The sequence below is a fragment of the Delphinapterus leucas genome, chromosome 10 (assembly GCF_059928025.1).
Source record: "Delphinapterus leucas isolate spDelLeu-1000000601 "Yukka" chromosome 10, BTC_Dleu_Yukka2, whole genome shotgun sequence".
Classification (NCBI taxonomy): Eukaryota; Metazoa; Chordata; class Mammalia; order Artiodactyla; family Monodontidae; genus Delphinapterus; species Delphinapterus leucas.
The window spans coordinates 49209937-49229338 of NC_143138.1; the positions used below are offsets into that span (position 1 = coordinate 49209937).

The window sequence follows — 19402 nt, forward strand, 5'->3', positions numbered from 1 at the left end:
AAAATTGATGACTAAGTTCTAGGGAATCTAATGTATAGCATGGTGACTATAGTTAACATTAATTACTGTGTTATATACTTGAAAGTTGCTAAGAGAGTAGATCTTAAATGTTCTCACCACACACACAAATAAAGGTTTTAATGTGAGCTAATGGATATGTTAACTAACCCTATATGGTAATCATTTCCCAATGTGTATGTGTATCAAGTCATTGTTTAGTACTCCTTAAGTTTACACAGTTATTTGTCAATTATATCTCAGTAAAGCTGGAAAAACTATGAAAAATTGCTCATATTACAGAATTCAAAAAATGAAAATGATAATAAAAAGGAAATACCAATCTTTTCCTTAAAAATATTGGCAGAGATCTAAGTTTGGTAATGGAAGTGTTCTCCAGAGTGTGAGGAAGCATTTGTTCATGGCGTGGTAAATTTTGACCACCTCACTCAAGAGTGATTTCACAAAAGCTTCCAAAATTTAAAATATGTATAAACCTGTCATTCAACATCTGAGGAATTTATGCTTCAATACACTTTCACAAGGGTAAAGAGACATACAGACAAAAAATTTTTTATTGCAGCATTGTTTCATATTGCAAAATATTTGAAAAAACTTAAATCTATCACAAGGGTGTTTGTAAAATAAATAATGGTACATGCCATACTACGTATTTGGATATACATACATCTATATCCTCATTCCCTTGGTTTTCTCATCTAATTTCTTGCCTTTAAATGTGTGTGTGTGTGTGTGTGTGTGTGTGTGTGTGTGTGTCTATGTTTCCTACATTTTATCTGTAGTTCAGTTCTCTCTCCCGAATTCCCTTACCAAACTGCTACTTGGTACCTTCGCTTGGGTGTCATAATGCGTACTCAGCATGTCTGAACTCTTGATCTCCACCACCACCCCCCATTTCACTTCCTTGGCAGCCTTCCCCATCTCAGTGGATGGCAAATCACATCCTCCTCTCGCTCAGTCCCAAAGCCTGAGAGTCATCCTTTCTTTCTCTCTTAACCAATCTTCAGTTGGTCAAGAAATTATTTTTGCTCTACCTTCAGAGTATATCCAGAATCCTACCACTTTTCACCACAGTGGCTGCTATGACCTGATCTATACCACCATTATTTCTTGCCTGGATGATTGCAGTAGCCAGTCATCCACATCTACACTTGCCTTTGTATAATCTGTTCTCATCAAAGCAAGCAGAGTGATTGTTGTAAAATGTTAAATCAAGTCAAATGTTATTCTTCTGCTCAGAACTCTGTAATGGCTCCTGTTTAACTCAGAGTAAAAGCCCAAATCCCTACAATGGCCTGCAAGGACCTCCATGACCTGGCCCCTGTTAATTTATTGGACATCATTCCCTGTTACTCACTCGCTTCCTCATTCACCCACAACCACCTTCCCTTCTTTGATGCCTCTTGAATAAACTTGTATTCTCCTATCTTAAAGCCTTTTTTCTCTGCCTGCAGTGCTCTTTCCTTGGACATCTACAGGACTAACTCCTTGACCTCCTTTAGGTCTTCGCTCAGTTGTCACTTTTTCAATGACAGTTACCCTGACCACTTTATTGCCTCATCTTTTCTTTATTACATAGTATTTATAACCTCTTAAACTGTAGCCTTAACTTATTTGTTGTGCTTATTGTGGATTGTCTGTTTCACTGGTTAGAATGTAAGCTTTGTCTGTTTTCTTCAGTGATTGATCCCAAGGGTCTAGAATATGTTGAATAAATCCATAAATGAAGCAATCTGAAAGGCAAATAGAAAAACTCAAAGTATATAACAATTCATAGCAGTCTGTAAAAGCAGATATTTAAATGATGTAAATGCCTGTAGGTACATACGATGTCTCTGGAAGACTGTGAAAAAAACTGGTAATATTGGGTGTCTTTGGGAGAAACACTCAGTACTAGGGATGGATAGGGAGTCACATTCTACACTTTTAGAATCACTTCAATTAAAGAACAAACTAGTTGGAAAAAATACAATGCATAGCTGAGCCTTATTGTGGAATTCAGAATTCTTTATAAAGTAAGAGTCTTTAACTTTTTGAGTTCTTTAGAAGATGTTTAATTGTATTACTACCACTAGGTGGCACATACTTACTGATAAATTCTTAAAGATTCAGAGACACAGGTTTAAAAAATGCTTTTTAGTTCCCCAAACTTGCCAGTTTATATTAGCAATGTATCACATTGGTTTTCCTCAAGAAATTTCCTTAACTTCAGTTGTTTAGTGCTATAACAGCTTACAGGTGATTTTTCACTACCTGTTAATTCTTAGCATCATTACAACATTTGAGTTGCAGAAATGTCTTAAATCTGTAAATGTTAACTTAGATATTCTTAAATTAGTTTAAATTTTCTAATGTTCATTGAATTGTATCCGCCTATCTTTTCTTTTTCCTAAGAAATAACTTAATAAATGAAATTTAAATATTCTGTATACAAAACTAGGTTTTTGTTTGATACGTTTTTTTCATTGCTTTTATACCAAATAAATTGGTGTCCAGGACCACCACATGCAGTGTAACACCTGTATTCTTTTTGATGGTGAAGTTTTCAAAAAGAAAATGGTGGCATGTATTTTATAAATTGTAACATTTATAAACATTATAAAAACCTTTTTGGGGCAAGCTCTCAAATAACATTGGCAAAATTACTGGGCCAGATAATTTTTATAGTCATTTTTAACCTAGAGATTCTTTGACTCTATTTTTCTTTTCAAATTATATATTTTTTAAAAAATGATAAAAATGATCTTATTTACAAAACAGAAACAAATTCACAGACTTAGAGAGCGAACTTATGGTAACCGGGGGGAAGGTTGGGGGGAGGGATAGTTAGGGAATTTGGGATTGACATGTACACACTGCTATATTTAAAGTGGATAACCAACAGGGACCAACTGTATAGCACAGGGAACTCTGCTCAATATTCTGTAACAACCTAATTGGGAAAAGAATTTGAAAAAGAATAGATTCATGTATATGTATAACTGAATCACTTTGTTGTACACCTGAAACTAACACAACATTGTTAATCAACTGTACTCCAATATAAAACAAAAAGTTTAAAAAATAAAAATAGAGAACTAAAAGAAAAAAACTAAATAAACATTTAGAAAAAGTACCGTATTCAAGTAGAATAACATTTATTGAGCACTTACTATGCCTGAAAACAGTCATTTATTAGATGTGAATGGAATTAATTTTATTTACTACAATAAGAAACTAGGCTTTTCAGTTTTTATCACTTCATTATCATTGCTATGTTACTTAAAAGGGAATCAACATTATTCTGATAAAATAGATTAATATTCACTACTTTGTTACACTGGTGGTCTTAAGTTTTTGTAACTTTCTAAATATGAGATAAATCATATTAAAATATTATTTTAGTGAATTAAGACTCTGACCCTTTTGGTTATTAACATGCAAAATTTCCACTTGCGGCCGCTCCGTCCAAAATTTCCACAACTTTGCTATATTCTAAAATACTAATAAAATAATAATTAGATAACAAAATCTAAGGAATATATTGTACAATGCTTAGATTTAGTACCAGCTCAACAGCTAAATCAAGTCGATGTTAAAACAAAATTATATGCTTAAACATGAATCTTATTATTTTTCTCTCTTTCTTTAGCCAGGAAAATGTACGAATAAAAAGAAGTGGTATAAAAGTGCACTACAAGAAGCATACCTCCTCTATGGATACTCTCACGAGCAAAGACTGGAAAGGTGCTGCCTATCGAAACAGGGTACATGTGATTTTTTATTCTTTACCACCTCAAAATAAGGATTTATTCAGGTGCATGCTTTCCAAAATATATTTGCACATTAAAAAATTTCTCTCTCCTTTTCATAGGAAAATAGTATATCTTTGTCCAATGAAAAATCATTCTTATATTGGTTAATAGGATGCATTTTTGCCCTCTGAAACTATTTTCCAAGACTAAACTTGCAGTCTATTTAAATGTAGGTGTTTTAATTAGCGCTCTGTCATCTTTGTTCTTAGCGTTTCTACATAGGTCCTCTTGTGTATTTCAAAGCATGTATTTCAAAATTAGAAGCCATGGCTTTAAAATATATTCCTGGAGTGAAACTTTTACTTGGATGTGCTATATTATTTCAGAACAAAGTATTTTTCAAAATGTTTTATTTTTAAATAAATTCAAGGCAGAGATAGAAAAATAATCTTCAACGTTTTCAATTAGGTGAAAAAATATTATAATATTTCAAGTCGTTTTCAAGGAAAGTTCTCTTGAATCATAAATATTATGGTTTATGGATAGCTTTTTTAATGGATTGATCATAAGGCATATAGCAGGTAGAACACATTTTTAACTCTAAAAAGAATGTAATAGTTGCATGGAAATGATTTTTCAATAAACAAATATATTAAAAAAATTTTCTGCTTAGTGATCATAAGAATTTTTTTTATCTTACAAGGCCCCTTCTCATTTTATCCACCTAAAGTTCTAAAACAGATTATTCTATGGGAGGATCTGGTCTTTGGTGCTAACTGAATTTTAAAGTAAGAGTGATATTTTTTATCCTGTAGAAAAGTTTAATATATATATTTTAAAAACTTATATGTAAAAACATTTTACTTGAAAAAAAGTTTAAGTGTTAATCTAGCCACCTAAGTTTAGATTTTAAAGCATATAAATAGGTTTGAAAAGAGTGGAAAAAGAATGACAAGCAAACTACTCTGGTCAAAAGACATTTATTACCACAAATGTGATTTTATTCTTTGTGCTGAAAATATAATGTCTCTGTTTATTAGCCATAAAGGTTGAACTCACTTTACTGTCACAAATACAATTTTACACTTTGCATGGGCTGTACATTTCTCTTGTGTAACCAGAATAAACTCTGAAATATTTAGTTTTTTTAAACATTAATATTTTGAAGTAATATAATCTGTTACCTTTAAAAGTTACATTACAACCATTTTACACTAGCAATATCCTGCTTTCTCACTAAGTTACGGAACTATGCCGTTGTTGTGTGTGCCAGGGCGTTTATGTCTGGGTCCTTTGGCATTCTTACTTGTCCAGAGACTCTTGAGCCGGGTTATATCTGATCGGTTTTGCAGGAACAGACCATTTTCTAGCTGAAAGTCTGATGATTTTTGCATGCAGAATTTGTGTAATTCGGCCTGATTATAGAGAGCCATATGCCTAAAGACTGTCATTTTGTGCCTGAAGTAGCCCAAATTGACAGGCACGAACAGACTTCCAGGAGCTCAGTCTTTGCCATCATGGGCTCACTCATTGCATACTCACTCTTCACTGTCTCCAAAATAAGCAGTTTAGTCCTGTGCCTGCTTAGCTTCCAGGGTGGATTCTAGGACGTATTCAGCTTCTTACTGTATTCAAAGTAGTTTTGAGAGGTAATTAACCATTATTCAGATATTTTACAAAAGGTTAGTTGCTTAGAGGCAAACCACTTATTTCATTCCAGCAACTTTGAGGATTTCTTTACCCCCAAAATTCATTCTTTCAACCTAGAAATAATTACTACTAATTTTTTTGGCCTAAATTCTTCCTACCCTGCAGAAATTGGCCCACTATTATGTTTGATGCAATTGTTTCATTGTTGAAATCTACAGGGTCAGTCAATGATACATAAATATAGACCCAGTCATAGTATAACAAAATTCCATGTCCTATACACATGATTTGGTTACCGTGTTTTTGTTGTATTAACTATTACTCCAAATCAGTGATTCTTCTGTTGGGTCTAGAAAACTTCTTCTTATATAGGAAATTCATTATTTTTTATTTTCAATTGTATTTTTTAAATGAATAGGGTGTTACTCATATAGTTTCTTTATAACTCAGCATTAGGATTTTGTATTATTTGTAGGATGAATATTTTTTATATATTCTACATTTTAGAGTAGATGTCCTTATCTCTACCCTTGTTTCTCAGAATTATTTATTTTTAAATATACTAATTTTTTAGAGCACTTTTAGGTTCATAATGAAATTAAGCAGAAAGTACAGGGTTCCCATATACCCCCTGCCCTACACACGCACAGCATCACTCACTGTCAACATCCTGCACCACAGTGGTTCATTTGTTACAACCTATAGACCAACACTGACACATCATTATAACCCAAAGTCCATAGTTTACATTAGGGTTCACTCTTGGTGTTGGACATTCTATGGGTTTTGACAAATATATACAGTGACATGTATCTACCACTTTAGTATCATACAGAATTGTTTCATTGTTCTAAAAATCCCCTGTGTTCCACCTATTCATTCCTCTCCCAGCCCAATCCCTACCCCTCTGATTGGCAACTACTGTCCTTTTTTTTTTTTTTTTTTCAAATTTATTTTTATTGGAGTATAGTTGCTTTACAATGTTGTGTTAGTTTCTACTGTACAGCAAAATGAATCAGCTATGCGTATACATGTATCCCTTCTTTTTTGGATTTCCTTCCCATTTAGGTCACCACAGAGCATAAAGTAGAGTTCCCTGTGCTATACATTACGTTCTCATTTGTTGTCTGTTTTATACATGGTGTCAGTAGTGTATAAGATCAGTCGCAATCTACCCATTCCTCCCCCACACACCACCCTTTCCCCCTCAGTATCCATACATTTGTTCTCTACTTCTGTATCTCTATTTCTGCTTTGCAAATAAGATCATCTATACCATTTTTCTAGATGCCACATATATGTGCTAATACACGATATTTGTTTTTCTCTTTCTGACTTCACTCTGTATGATGCTCTCTAGATCTATCCACATCTCTACAAATGACCCAATTTCATTCCTTTTTATGGCTGAGTAATATTCTATTTTATATATGTACCACATCTTCTTTATCCATTCCTCTGTTGATGGGCATTTAGGTTGCTTCCATGTCCTGACTATGGTAGATAGTGCTGCAGTGAACATTGGGGTGCATGTGTCTTTTTGAATTATGGTTTCTCTGGGTATATGCCCAGTGGTGGGATTGATGGATCATATGGTAGCTCCATTTTTAGTTTTTTAAGGAACTTCCATACTGTTCACCGTAGTGGCTGTATTACATTCCCACCAACAGTGCAAGAGGGTTCCATTTTCTCCACACCCTCTCCAGCATTTACTGTTTGTAGATTTTTTGATGCTGGCCATTCTGACTGGTGCGAGATGATACCTCATTGTAGTTTTGATTGCATTTCTCTCATTTAGTGATGCTGTGCCTCTTTTCATGTGCTTCTTGGCCATCTGTATGTCTTCTTTGGAGAAATGTCTATTTAGGTCTTCTGCCCATTTTTGGATTGGGTTGTTTTTTTGATATTGAGCTCTATGTGCTGCTTGTATACTTTAGAGATTAATCCTTTGTCAGTTGCTTCATTTGCAAATACTTTCTCCCATTCTGAGGGTTGTCTTTTTGTCTTGTTCATGGTTTCCTTTGCTGCACAAAAGCTTTTAAGTTTCATTAGGTCCCATTTGTTTATTTTTGTTTTTATTTTCATTTTTTATTGTCATTAATCTAGGAGGTGTTTCAAAGAAGATCTTGCTGCAATTTATGTCAAAGAATGTTCTGTCTACATTTTCCTCTAAGAGTTTTATAGTGTCTGGCCTTATATTTAGGTCTTTAATCCATTTTGAGTTTATTTTTGTGTGTGGTGTTAGGGAGTGTTCTAATTTCATTCTTGTACATGTAGCTGTCCAGTTTTCCCATCATCACTTATTGAAGAGGCTGTCTTTTCTCTGTTCTTGCCTCCTTTGTCATACCTTAGGTGACCATAGGTGCATGGGTTTATCTCTGGGCTTTCTATCCTGTTCCATTGATCTTCTGTTTTTGTGCCAGTACCATACTGTCTTGATTACTGTAGCTTTGTAGTATAGTCTAAAGTCAGGGAGCCTGATTCCTCCTGCTCCGTTTTTCTTTCTCAAGATTGCTTTGGCTATTTAGGGCCTTTTGTGTTTCCATACAAATCTTAAAATTTTCTGTTCTAGTTCTGTGAAAAATGCCATGGGTAATTTGGTAGGGATTGCATTGAATTTTGAGATTGCTTTGGGAAGTATAGTCATTTTCACAATATTGATTCTTCTAATTCAAGAACATGGTATAGCTCTCCATCTGTTTGTGTTGCCTTTGAATTCTTTCATCAGTTTCTTGTAGTTTTCTGCATACAGGTTTTTGCTTCCTTAGCTAGGTTTATTCCTAGTTATTTTATTCTTTTTGGTGCAGTGGTAAATAGGATTGTTTCCTTAATTTCTCTTTCTGATCTTTTGCTGTTAGTGTATAAGAATGTAAGAAATTTATGTGTATTAATTTTGTATCCTGCGACTTTACTAAATTCATTGATTAGCTCTAGTACTTTTCTGGTGGTATCTTTAGGATTTTCTGTGTATAGTATCATGTCATCTGCAAACAGTGACAGTTGTACTTCTTCTTTTCCAATTTGGATTCCTTTTATTTCTTTTTCTTTCCTGATTGCTGTGGCTTGGACTTCCAAAACTATGTTGAATAATAATGGCGAGAGTGGACACCCTTGTCTTGTTCCTGATCTTAGAGGAAATACTTTCAGCTTTTCACCATTGAGAATAATGTTTGCTGTGGGTTTGTCATATATGGCCTTTATTATGTTGAGCTAGGTTCCCTTTATGCCCACTTTCTGGAGAGTTTTTATCATAAATGTGTGTTGGATTATCTATTGAGATGATCATATATGTTTATTCTTCAGTTTTTTAATATGGAGTATCAGATTGATTGATATGCATATATTGAAGAATCCTTGCATCGCTGGGATAAATCCTACTTGATCATGGTGTATGATCCTTTTAATGTGTTGTTGGATTCTGTTTGCTAGTATTTTGTTGAGGATTTGTTCATCAGTGATATTGGCTTGTTGTCTTTTTTTGTAGTGTCTTTGTCTGGTTTTGGTATCAGGGTGATGGTGGCCTCGTAGAATGAGTTTGGGAATGTTCCATCCTCTGTAAATTTTTGGAAGAGTTTGAGAAGGATAGGTGTTAGCTCTTCTCTAAATGTTTGATAGAATTCACCTGGGAAGCCATCTGGTCCTGGACTTTTATTCACTGGAAGATTTTAATCACAGTTTCAATTTCATTACTTCTGATTGGTCAGTTCGTATTTTCTATTTCTTTCTGTTTCAGCCTTGAAGTTTGTACTTTTCTAAGAATTTGTCCATTTCTTACAGGTTGTCCATTTTATTGGCATATGATTGCTTGTAGTAGTCTCTTATGATCCTTTGTATTTCTGTGATGTCAGTTGTAACTTCTTTTTCATTTCTAATTTTATTGATTTGAGTCCTCTCTCTTTTTTCTTGATGAGTCTGCTAAAGGTTTATCAATTTTGTTTATCTTCTCAGAGAACCAGCTTTTAGTTTTATTGATCTTTGCTATTATTTTCTTATTTTCTTCATTTCTATTTCATTTATTTCTGCTCTGACCTTTATGATTTCTTTCTTTCTACTATCTTTGGGTTTTGTTTGATCTTCTTTGTTTAGTTGCTTTAGGTGTAAGGTTAGGTTGTTTATTTGAAATTTTTCTTATTTTTTGAGGTAGGAATGTATTGCTATACACTTCCTTCTTAGAACTGCTTTTGCTGCATCCCAAAGGTTTTGGGTCATTGTGTTTTCATTGTCATTTGTTTCTAGGTATTTTTTTATTTCCTCTTTGATTTCTTCAGTGATCTCTTGGTTATTTAGTAGTGTATTGTTTAGCCTCCATGTTTTTATATTTTTCACAGTTTTTTTCCTGTAATTTATTTCTAATCTCATGACGTTATGGTTGGAAAAGATGCTTGATACAATTTCAATTTTCTAAAACTCACCGAGGCTTGATTTGTGACCCAAGATATCCATCTATCCTGGAGAATGTTCCATAAGCACTTGAGAAGAAAGTGTATTCTTCTGCTTTCTGGTGGAATGTCCTATAAATATCAATTAAGCCTATTTGTTCTATTGTGTCATTTACAGCTTGTGTTACCTTATTTATTTTCTGCCTGGATGACCTGTCCATTGGTGTAAGTGGGGTGTTAAAGTCCCCGACTCTTATTGTGTTACTGTTGATTTCCTCTTTTAAGGCTGTTTGCATTTGTCTTATGTATTCAAGTGCTCCTATGTTAAGGTGCATAAATGTTTACAGTTGTGATATCTTCTTCTTGGATTGATCCCTTGATTGTTATGATTGTAATAGTCATATGATCGTTGTCTCTTGTAATAGTCTTTATTTTAAAGTCTATTTTGTCTGATATGAGTATTGCTATTCCAGCTTTCTTTTGATTCCCATTTGCATGGAATATCTTTTTCCATCCCCTCACTTTCAGTCTGTATGTGTCCCTAGGTCTGAAGTGGGTCTCTTGTAGACAGCACAGATATATTGGTCTTGTTTTTGTATCCATTGAGCTAGTCTGTGTCTTTTGGTTGGAGCATTTAATCCATTTACATTTAAGGTTATTATCAATATGTATGTTCCTGTTATCATTTTCTTAATTATTTTGGGTTTGTTCTTGTAGGTCTTTTTCTTCTCTTCTGTTTCCCGGCTAGAGAAGTTCCTTTAGCATTTTTTGTAAAGCTGGTTTGGTGGTGCTGAATTCTTTTAGTTTTTGCTTTTCTGTAAAGCTTTTGATTTCTCTGTCAAATCTGAATGAGATCCTTGCTGGGTAGAGTAACCTTGGTTGTAGGTTTTTCCCTTTCATCACTTTAAATATGTCCTCCTGCCACTCCTTTCTGGCCTGCAGAGTTTCTGCTGAAAAATCAAGCTGATAACCTTATGGGGATCCCCTTGTTGGTTATTTGTTGATTTTCCCTTGCTGCTTTTAGTAATTTTTTCTGTGTATTTAATTTTTGTTAGTTTAATTAATATATGTCTCGGCATGTTTCTACTTGGGTTTATCCTGTATAGGGCTGTCTGCACCTCCTGGATTTGATTGACTATTTCCTTTCCCATGTTAGGGAAGTTTTCAACTATAATCTCTTGAAATATTTTCCCAGGCCCTTTCCCTTTCTCTTCTTCTGGACCCCTATAATTCCAATGTTGGTGTGTTTAATGTTGTCCCAGAGGTCTCTGAGACTGTCCTCATTTCTTTTCATTCTTTTTTCTTTATTCTGCCCCTCGGCAGTTATTTCCACCATTCTATCTTCCAGCTCACTTATCCATTCTTCTGCCTCAGTTATTCTGCTCTTGATTCCTTCTGTTGTATTTTTCATTTCAGTTATTGTATTGTATATCACTGATTGTTTGTTCTTTAGTTCTTCTAAGTCCTTGTTAAACATTTCTTACATTTTCTGGTTCCATGCCTCCATTCTGTTTCCAAGATCTTGGATCATCTTTACTTCCATTACCCTGAATTCTTTTACAGGTAGATTGCCTATTTCCTCTTCATTTATTCGATCTTGTGGGATTTTACTTTGCTCCTTCATCTGCAACATATTTCTCTGTCATCTTATTTTGTCTAACCTACTGTGTTTATGGTCTCCTTTCTGCAGGCTGCAAGGTTGTGGTTCCTTTTGTGTCTGCTGTCTACCCCCTGATGATTGAGGTTGGTCTGGGGGCTCGCGTAGGCTTCCTGGTGGAAGGGACTGGTGCCTGCACTCTGGTGGGTGAAGCTGAATCTTTTCCCTCTGACGGGCAGGGTATGTTTGGGGTGTTTGTGAGCATACTACAACTTTAGGCAGCCTGTCTGCTGATGGGTGGGGCTGTGTTCCTGTTTTGCTGGTTGTTTGTTGTGAGGTGTCCAGCACTGGATCCTGCAGGCAGTTGTGTGGGGCCAGCTCTTGGTGTTGATATGGATACCTCCAGTAGTGCACATGCCGATTAATCTTCCCTGGGCCCGGGAATTCTCTGGTGGTCCAGCGTCCTGGACTTGTCACCCCCCGCCCCACCACAAGGCCCAGGCCCAACCCCTGGCCAGGGAACCAAGAGCCCGCAAGCTGCACATTGCAACCTGAGAGAAAATAAAAGAAAAAGAAAGCAAACAGACAAACAAAACCCAAGACAAATACCAAAAACAGCAGCAGACAAACAGTGGCAACACACACAGAATAAATAAATAAATAAAACAAAACAAACAAAAGAATTCAAAAATGAGAGCAGTCAATAAGGACTAAACTAACAAAAAATGAAAATGAAACAAAAACAGAAAGCATAAAAACAATCAAAAATAAAGAAAACCCACAAAACAGCAAAAAAGTGAAGTAGAAATAGAAAAGTAAAAAATATATATATTAGAAAAAGAAAAAGAAAAGCAACAATACCAACAACTGAACAAAACGAAACAAAGAAGAAAAGAATAACAGGAATAATAATATTTTCCTGGGGCCTCCTCTGTCAGTGTCCTTGCTCCCACCGTGAGCCAGAGCCATCCCCCACCTCCCCAGGAGGCCTTCCAGTACTTCTAGGTAGGTCTGGACCTGCTTTGGGCACTGTGGGGCCAGCTCAGACTCTGACCTGGCTCAACTCCCACGTGTACTTGCCCCCAAAGTCCACTGCTGCAAAGGCTAGATTGGTCTCAATTGTGGGAACACTCATCTATTCAGGTATTCCACAGACACAGGATTTACCAAGCCGTTATCAGGGGTTTAATCCACAGCTTGTGTAGCTGCACAGAGAGATTTTCATTCCTCTTCCTTAGTCACACTACCCCTGGGGCTCAGCTTTGGTTCTGGCCCCACCTCTGCGTGTGGGCCACCCTCAGGCATCTGTTCCTTGTCCAGGCAAGAGGGAGCAAAAGCAGCAGCTGCTTGGGGCACACTTACTCACTCAGGCTGGGGAGGGGTACGGCGGCTACAATTGGGTTGTGCGTGAGTTGCCTGCAGTGGCATGGACCAGCAGGCAGTTGCAACAGACTGTGGTGCACTCGTTCTGGTGGGAATCCCTCCCAGTGCCCACGGAGGCAGGCACTGATGTGTGGGCGCGGTGGTGGCCCTACCCCCCATGTGCCTCTCAACTATGGCGCCTCGCTTTCCAGGCAGGCCACACTTCTTCTAGGGGCATTCCTGGCCATGCATCCCCTCACTCCTGTCCTCTCTGCTGTATCTGCACAGCCAACAGTGCTCCTCTCCCCATATCCGTTCTGCCAACCCCTCACTTTAGCACTCAGCCCCCGCCAGCATCGGCAGACTGTTGTCCCAGGCATGGGTGCCCAGGGCTGATTCCCAAGGAGGCTTTGGGATGGGCAGCGCTCAGGCCCCCAGAACCTACACGGGCGAAGGAGACCCTGGCCTGAGGGGTAGGCAGGCCCACTTAGATGGGAGCCCCTCCCAGTGTCCCCGGAGGCTGAAGAAGCCAGTGGGTGGGGAAAGGGGTTGTAATGGCGGCTCTGCCCCTTGCGCACTACTCAACAATACGCCTTGCTTCTGTGGTGTCCCAGGCTTTTTCCACAGACTTTCCTGGTTGTGGATCTCCTTACTCCTGTCCCTTCTGGCTATCTTTTCACAGCTAACAGCTGTCCCCTCCCTGGGTCCACACTCCAAATCCCACTTTCCAGGACCCAGCCCCCCTTTGCAACTGGCCACTCATGACTCAGACTGGAATGCGCAGAGCTGTGGTGTAGATCATGCATGCAGTTCTTACTTTGTCCTGTCTTCCACAAACCATCCACTGCATTCTCCTTTGATCCCCCGAAGTTCCTTTTCTGTCCCAGCTGATTTCCCCACCATGAGGGAGTTTTTCTGAGTGTGGAAACCTCCCCTCACCTTCATCTTTCCGCCAGGGCTGCTGGTCCCTTTTTTGATTCCTCTTTTCTTTTTTTCTTCTTTCTTTCATCCTACCCAGTTGTTGAGGGGATTTTTCTTGTCCTTTTAGGTGTCTGAAGTTTTCTGCTCATGTTCAGCGGGTGCTCTGTGAGAATTGTTCCATTTGTAGGTGTATTCTTGATGTACTTGTGAGGAGCAATGAATTCCATGTCCTCCTATTCTACCTTCTTGACTCCTCTACTGTTCTTTTTACTTTCACCATAGTTTTGCCTTTTCTGGAATGTGATATAGCTGGACTCATATGGTATGTAGCTTTTCAAATTGGCTTCTTTCACTTAGTAATATGCATTTATGTTTCCCCATGTCTTTATAGCTCTTTTTTAAGCACTGAATTATATTCCATTGTTTGTATGTACCACAGTTCATATGTCCATTCACCCACTGAAGGATATCCTGGTTGCTTCCATGTTTTGGCGATTATTAATAAAGCTGCTGTAAACATCCGTGTGCAGGATTTTGTGCGGGCATAAGTTTTCAGCTCACTTGAGTAAATGAGCAAATACTAGGGAGTGCAGTTGCTGGATTACATAGTAAGAATATGTTTAGTGTTGTAAGAAACTGTCAAAGTATCTTCCAAAGTGGCTGTACCATTTTGCATTCCCACCAGCAATAAATGAGAATTCCTGTTGCTACACATCCTTGGTGTGGGTCATTCTAATAGGTGTGTAGAGGTATCTTATTGTTTTAATTGCAGTTCTCTAATGACATATGATGATGAATATCCTTTCATATACTTATTTGCCATCTTTGAATCTTCTTTTGTAAGTTGTCTGTTTATTGCTCATTTTGTAATACAGTTGTTCATTTTCTTATTGTTGAGTTTTAAGATTCTTTGTATATTTTGAATAGCAGTCCTTTATCAGGTACGTATTTTGTAAATATTTTCTCTCACTCTGTGGATTGTCTTATTCTCTTGAGAGTGTTCTTTGTAGAATAGAAGTTTTTAATTTTAATGAAATCCAGCTTATCAGTTATTTCTTTCATGCATCTTGCCTTTGGTATTATATCTAAAAAGTTATCAGTCTGGGAATCTGGGTACTTGTGTTGAGGGTTTTTCCTGACTGTAAAGCAAAGGTGTGGGAAAGGAGAAATGGATAGAAAGTGTCTTCCTGTCTTTTTCTGTTCTTTGTGCCTCAGCTAAAGATGCAGAAGGTTTCTGTGGGCTGCTCTTCCCTTGCAGCAACTCCTCCTCTGAATGTAAATCATGATGAACTGAGTGTTTGGAAATCCTTCTCCTAAGCTGAGATTTGGGGCGTATCTGCACTTCTGGACTATCTGAATATCAAGGGCTGAGATTATTTGGAACTGTGAATACTTGTTGTTTTAGAAGCATGTGGTCTGGGAATGGTATTCATTTCCTTATAAGTGCCTTGAGTATATTTTTTTTCTGAGTTTTTGCTTTTTTGCTCCTCTTCTTAAATGTTTTTAATCACTACATTAATAAATAAAATCTACCCCTCTCTGTACCATTAAAAAAAAAGTTATCAGCATGTCCAAAATCATCTAGATTTTCTCCTATGTTACTCTCTGGGAGTTTTATAGTTTTGCATTTTACATTTAGATGTGTGGTCTATTTTGAGTTAATTTTTGTGAAAGGTGTAAGGTCTGTGTCTAGATTCTTTTGTGTGTGTATGTGTGTGTGTGCACGCCATGTGGATATTTAGTTGTTCCGACAGCATTTGTTGAAAACATTAGCTTTTCTCCATTATATTGTCTTTGCTCCTTTGTCAAAGATCAGTTGCCTATATTTGTTGGGTCTGTTTCTGGGCTCTGTATTCTGTTCCATTGATCTATTTTTATTATTTTCCCAATATTATACTGTTGATCATTGTAGCTTTTTAGTAAGTCTTGAAGTCAGGTAGGATCAGTTCTTCAACTTTGCCCTTCTTTAATATTGTGTTAGCTTTTCTGGGTCTTTGTCTCTCCATAAAAACTTTAGAATCAGCTTGATATCTGCAAAATAACTTGTTGAGATTTTGATTGAGGTTGCATTGAATCTATAGATCAAGTTTGGAAGAACAGAGATCTTGACAATATTGAGTTTTCCTGTCCATGAACATGGAATATCTCTCCATTTATTTAGATCTTCTTTCATTTTTCATCAGAGTTTTATAGCTTCCCTAGTATAAATCTTATCCATATTTTAGATTTATGGCTAAGTATTTCATTTTGGGGGGTGTCTATATAAATGGTAATGTGTTTTCAATTTCAAATTCCACTTGTTCATTGCTGGTAAATAGGAAAACAATTGATTCTTGTGTTAATATTAACCTTGTATCCTGCAACTTTGCTCTAATCACTTATTTCTTCCAGGAGTATTTTCCTTGATTCTTTTGGATTTTCTACTTAGATGACCATGTTATGTGCAAACAAAGATAGTTTTATTTATTTCTTCTCAATTTGTATCTTTTATTTCTTTTATTGTCCTCTTGCATTAGTTAGGAGTTCCAGTACAATATTGAAAGGAGTGGTGAGGAGGGAATGTCTTTGACTTGCTCCTGATCTTAGTGGGAAAGCTTTGCATTTCTCACCATTAAGGATGATGTTAGCTGTAGATTTTTTGTAGATTCTCCTCAAATTGAGGAAGTTTCCCTCTATTCCTAGTTTGCTGTGAGTTTTTATCATGAATGGGTGTTGGATTTTGTCAAGTGCTTTATCTGCTTCTATTGATATGATCATGTGACTTTTCTTCTTTAGCCTATTGATGTAATGGATTACATTAATTGATTTTGAATGTTGAACCAGCCTCGAATACCTGGAATAAATCTTACTTGATTGTGGTGTGTAATTCTTTTTTATACATTGGTGGATTTGGTTTGCTAATATTTTGTTGAGGATTTTTGCATCTATGTTCATGAGAAATATTGATTGCTCTGTGGTTTTCATGTAATATCTTTATTTGGTTTGGGTATTTCAGGTAATACTGGCTTCATTGAATGAATTAGGAAGTATTCTGTTGGCTTCTATCTTCTGAAAGAGTTTATAGAGAATGAGTATAGTTTCTTCCTTAAATGTTTGGTAGAATTCACCAGAGAACTCACCTGGGCTTGATGCTTTCTGTTTTGGAAGTTTATTATATTGATTCAATTTTTAAACAGATACAGGCTCTTCAGATTGTCTATTTCTCCTGTGTGACTTTTGGCAGATTGTGTTTTTCAAGGAATTTGTCCATTTCATCTAGGTTATCAAATTTGTAGGCATGGAGTTATTCATAACATTTATTTATTATCCTTTTAAAGTCCGTGGGATCTGTAGTGATGCCCTCTCTTTCATTTTTCGACACTAGTATTTCTGTTTTCTCTTTTCTTTTCTTAGTTAGCCTGGCTAGAGGCTTACTGATTTTATTGATTTTTCAAAGAAACAGCTTTTGGTTTTATTAATATTCTCTATTGATTTCCTGTTTCCAATTTCATTTGTTTCTCCTCTAATTTTTATTTCTGTACCATTATTTCTTTTCTCATGTTTACTTTAGATTTAACTGGCTCTTCTTTTTCTAGCTTCCTAAGGTGGAAGCTTGGCATACTGGTTTTAGATCTCTGGTCTTTCATAATATATGCATTTAATGCTATAAATTCCCCTCTAAACACTGCTTTCACTGTATCTCACAAATTTTGATAAGCCATATTTATTTTTTCATCTCATTCAAAATATTTTAAAATTTCTTGTGAGATTTTTTTTGACCCATATGTTATTTAGAAATGTGTTGTTAAAGCTCCAAGTATTTTGGGATCTTCCAGTTATCCTTCTGTTTTTGATTTCTACTTTTATTCCGTTGTGATATGAGAGCAGATTATTGGATTGGATTGGTCAAAAAGTTCGTTCAGGTTTTTCCCAAACATCTTACGGAAAAACCCGAGCGAACTTTTTGGCCAACCCTATATGATATCTATTTCTTTAACTTTTTAAGGTATGTTTTACGGCCCAGAATGTAGTCTCTCATGGTGAATGTTCCAAGCAAGCTTGAGAAGAATGTGTATCTGCTGTTGTTAAATGAAGTAGTTTATAGTCTGTTCTGCCTTTTGTAGTGTTAATTGGGCACTTCATATAATTCTATTTTCTCTCCTTTCTTAGCATATCAATTATTCTTTCTTTTTAATTTTTCTAGTGGTTTTCCTACAGTTTGCAATATTCATTTACAGTTATCCAAGTCCACTTTCAAATAACACTTTATAACTTCATGAGTAATGAATGTACCTTATATTAACAAAAATTTCCTGATTCCTCTTCTGTCCGTTGTATCATTGTTGTCATTCATTTCATACATACACACGTGCACACACACACACACACACACTATATATATTATTGAATATATTGTTGCTATCATTTTGAACAAAGTATTTTCTGTTAGATACATTAAGAATGAGAAAAATAAAAGTTTTTACTTAGTCATTCTCTGCTGCTTTTCCTTTATGTAGATCCAAATTTCTGGTTTATACCATTTTCTATCTCTTTTATAATTTTTTAATAGATTTATTTATTTTTATTTATTTATTTTTGGCTGTGTTGGGTCTTCATTTCTGCTCGTGGGCTTTCTTTAGTTGTGGTGAGCGGTAGCTACTCTTCGTTGTGGTGCATGGGCTTCTCATTGCAGTGACTTCTCTTGTTGCAGAGCACAGGCTCTAGGCACACAGGCTCTAGAGTGCAGGCTCAGTAGTTGTGGTGGACGGGCCTAGTTGCTCTGCAGCATGTGAGATCTTCCCAGACCAGGGCTCAAACCCGTGTCCCCTGCATTGGCAGGCAGATTCTTAACCACTGCACCACCAGGGAAGTCCCTCTATCTCTCTTTTAACATTTCTTGTAAGGCAGGACTTACTAGCAATAAATTCCCCCAATTTTTCTTTGTCTCACAATTTGTATATTCCTTTACTTTTGAAGAATAATTTTACAGGGTACAGAGTTCTAATTTCGTGGGTTTCTTCTCTCAACACTTTAAATATTTCACTCCACTCTCCTCTCGCTTGCACGGTTTCTGAGAGGAACTGGATGAAATTCTTATCTTCCCTCCTTTATAGGTAAGGACCGAAGATAAGAATTTCCCCTCTCGGGCTTCTTTCAAGAATTTTCTTTATTTTTGATTCTTCTGCAGTTTAAGTAGGACATGCCTAAGTGTAGTTTTTATTGGCATTTGTCCTGCTTGGTGTTCTCTGAGCTTCCTGGGGCTATGGTTTGGTGTCTGACATTAATTTGGGGAAATTGTCAGTCATTATTAATTAAAATATTTCTTCTGTCCCTTTCTCTCTCTCTTTTCCTTCTGGTATTCCCATTACACACGTGTTACACTTTTGTAGTTGTCCCATATATCTTGGGTATTCTGTTCAGTTTTTTTTTCAGTCTTTTTTCTTTTTTCTTTATAAGTTTTAGAAGTTTCTATTGATGTATCCTCAAGGTCAGAGAGTCTTTTCTCAGCTGTGTCCAGTCTACTGATGAGCCCATCAAAGGCATTCTTCATTTCTGTTACAGTGTTTTGATCTCTAGTATTTCTTTTTTATTATTTCTTAGAATTTCTCTATCTCTGCTTACATTGCACACCTGTTCTTGCAAGTTGTCTACTTTTAACGTTAGAGCCCTTGGTATATTAACTGTAGTTGCTTTAAATTCAGTCTGATAATTCCAACATCTATGCCGTATCTGGGTCTGCTTCCAGCACTTGCTCTGTCACT

General features: G+C 36.4%; 1 protein-coding gene across 4 annotated transcripts in view; it reads left to right on the forward strand.

Moving 5' to 3' along the window:
• The window catches only part of ZCWPW2 (zinc finger CW-type and PWWP domain containing 2), a 145425-nt gene that overhangs the window by 82742 nt on the left and 43281 nt on the right, over nt 1–19402 (forward strand). For all 4 annotated transcript variants that reach the window (XM_089918956.1, XM_022564919.3, XM_089918957.1 and 1 more), the window contains one exon: nt 3650–3764. In XM_089918956.1, the coding sequence (XP_089775082.1) occupies nt 3650–3764 (115 nt within the window). The remainder of the gene's footprint in view (nt 1–3649; nt 3765–19402) is intronic.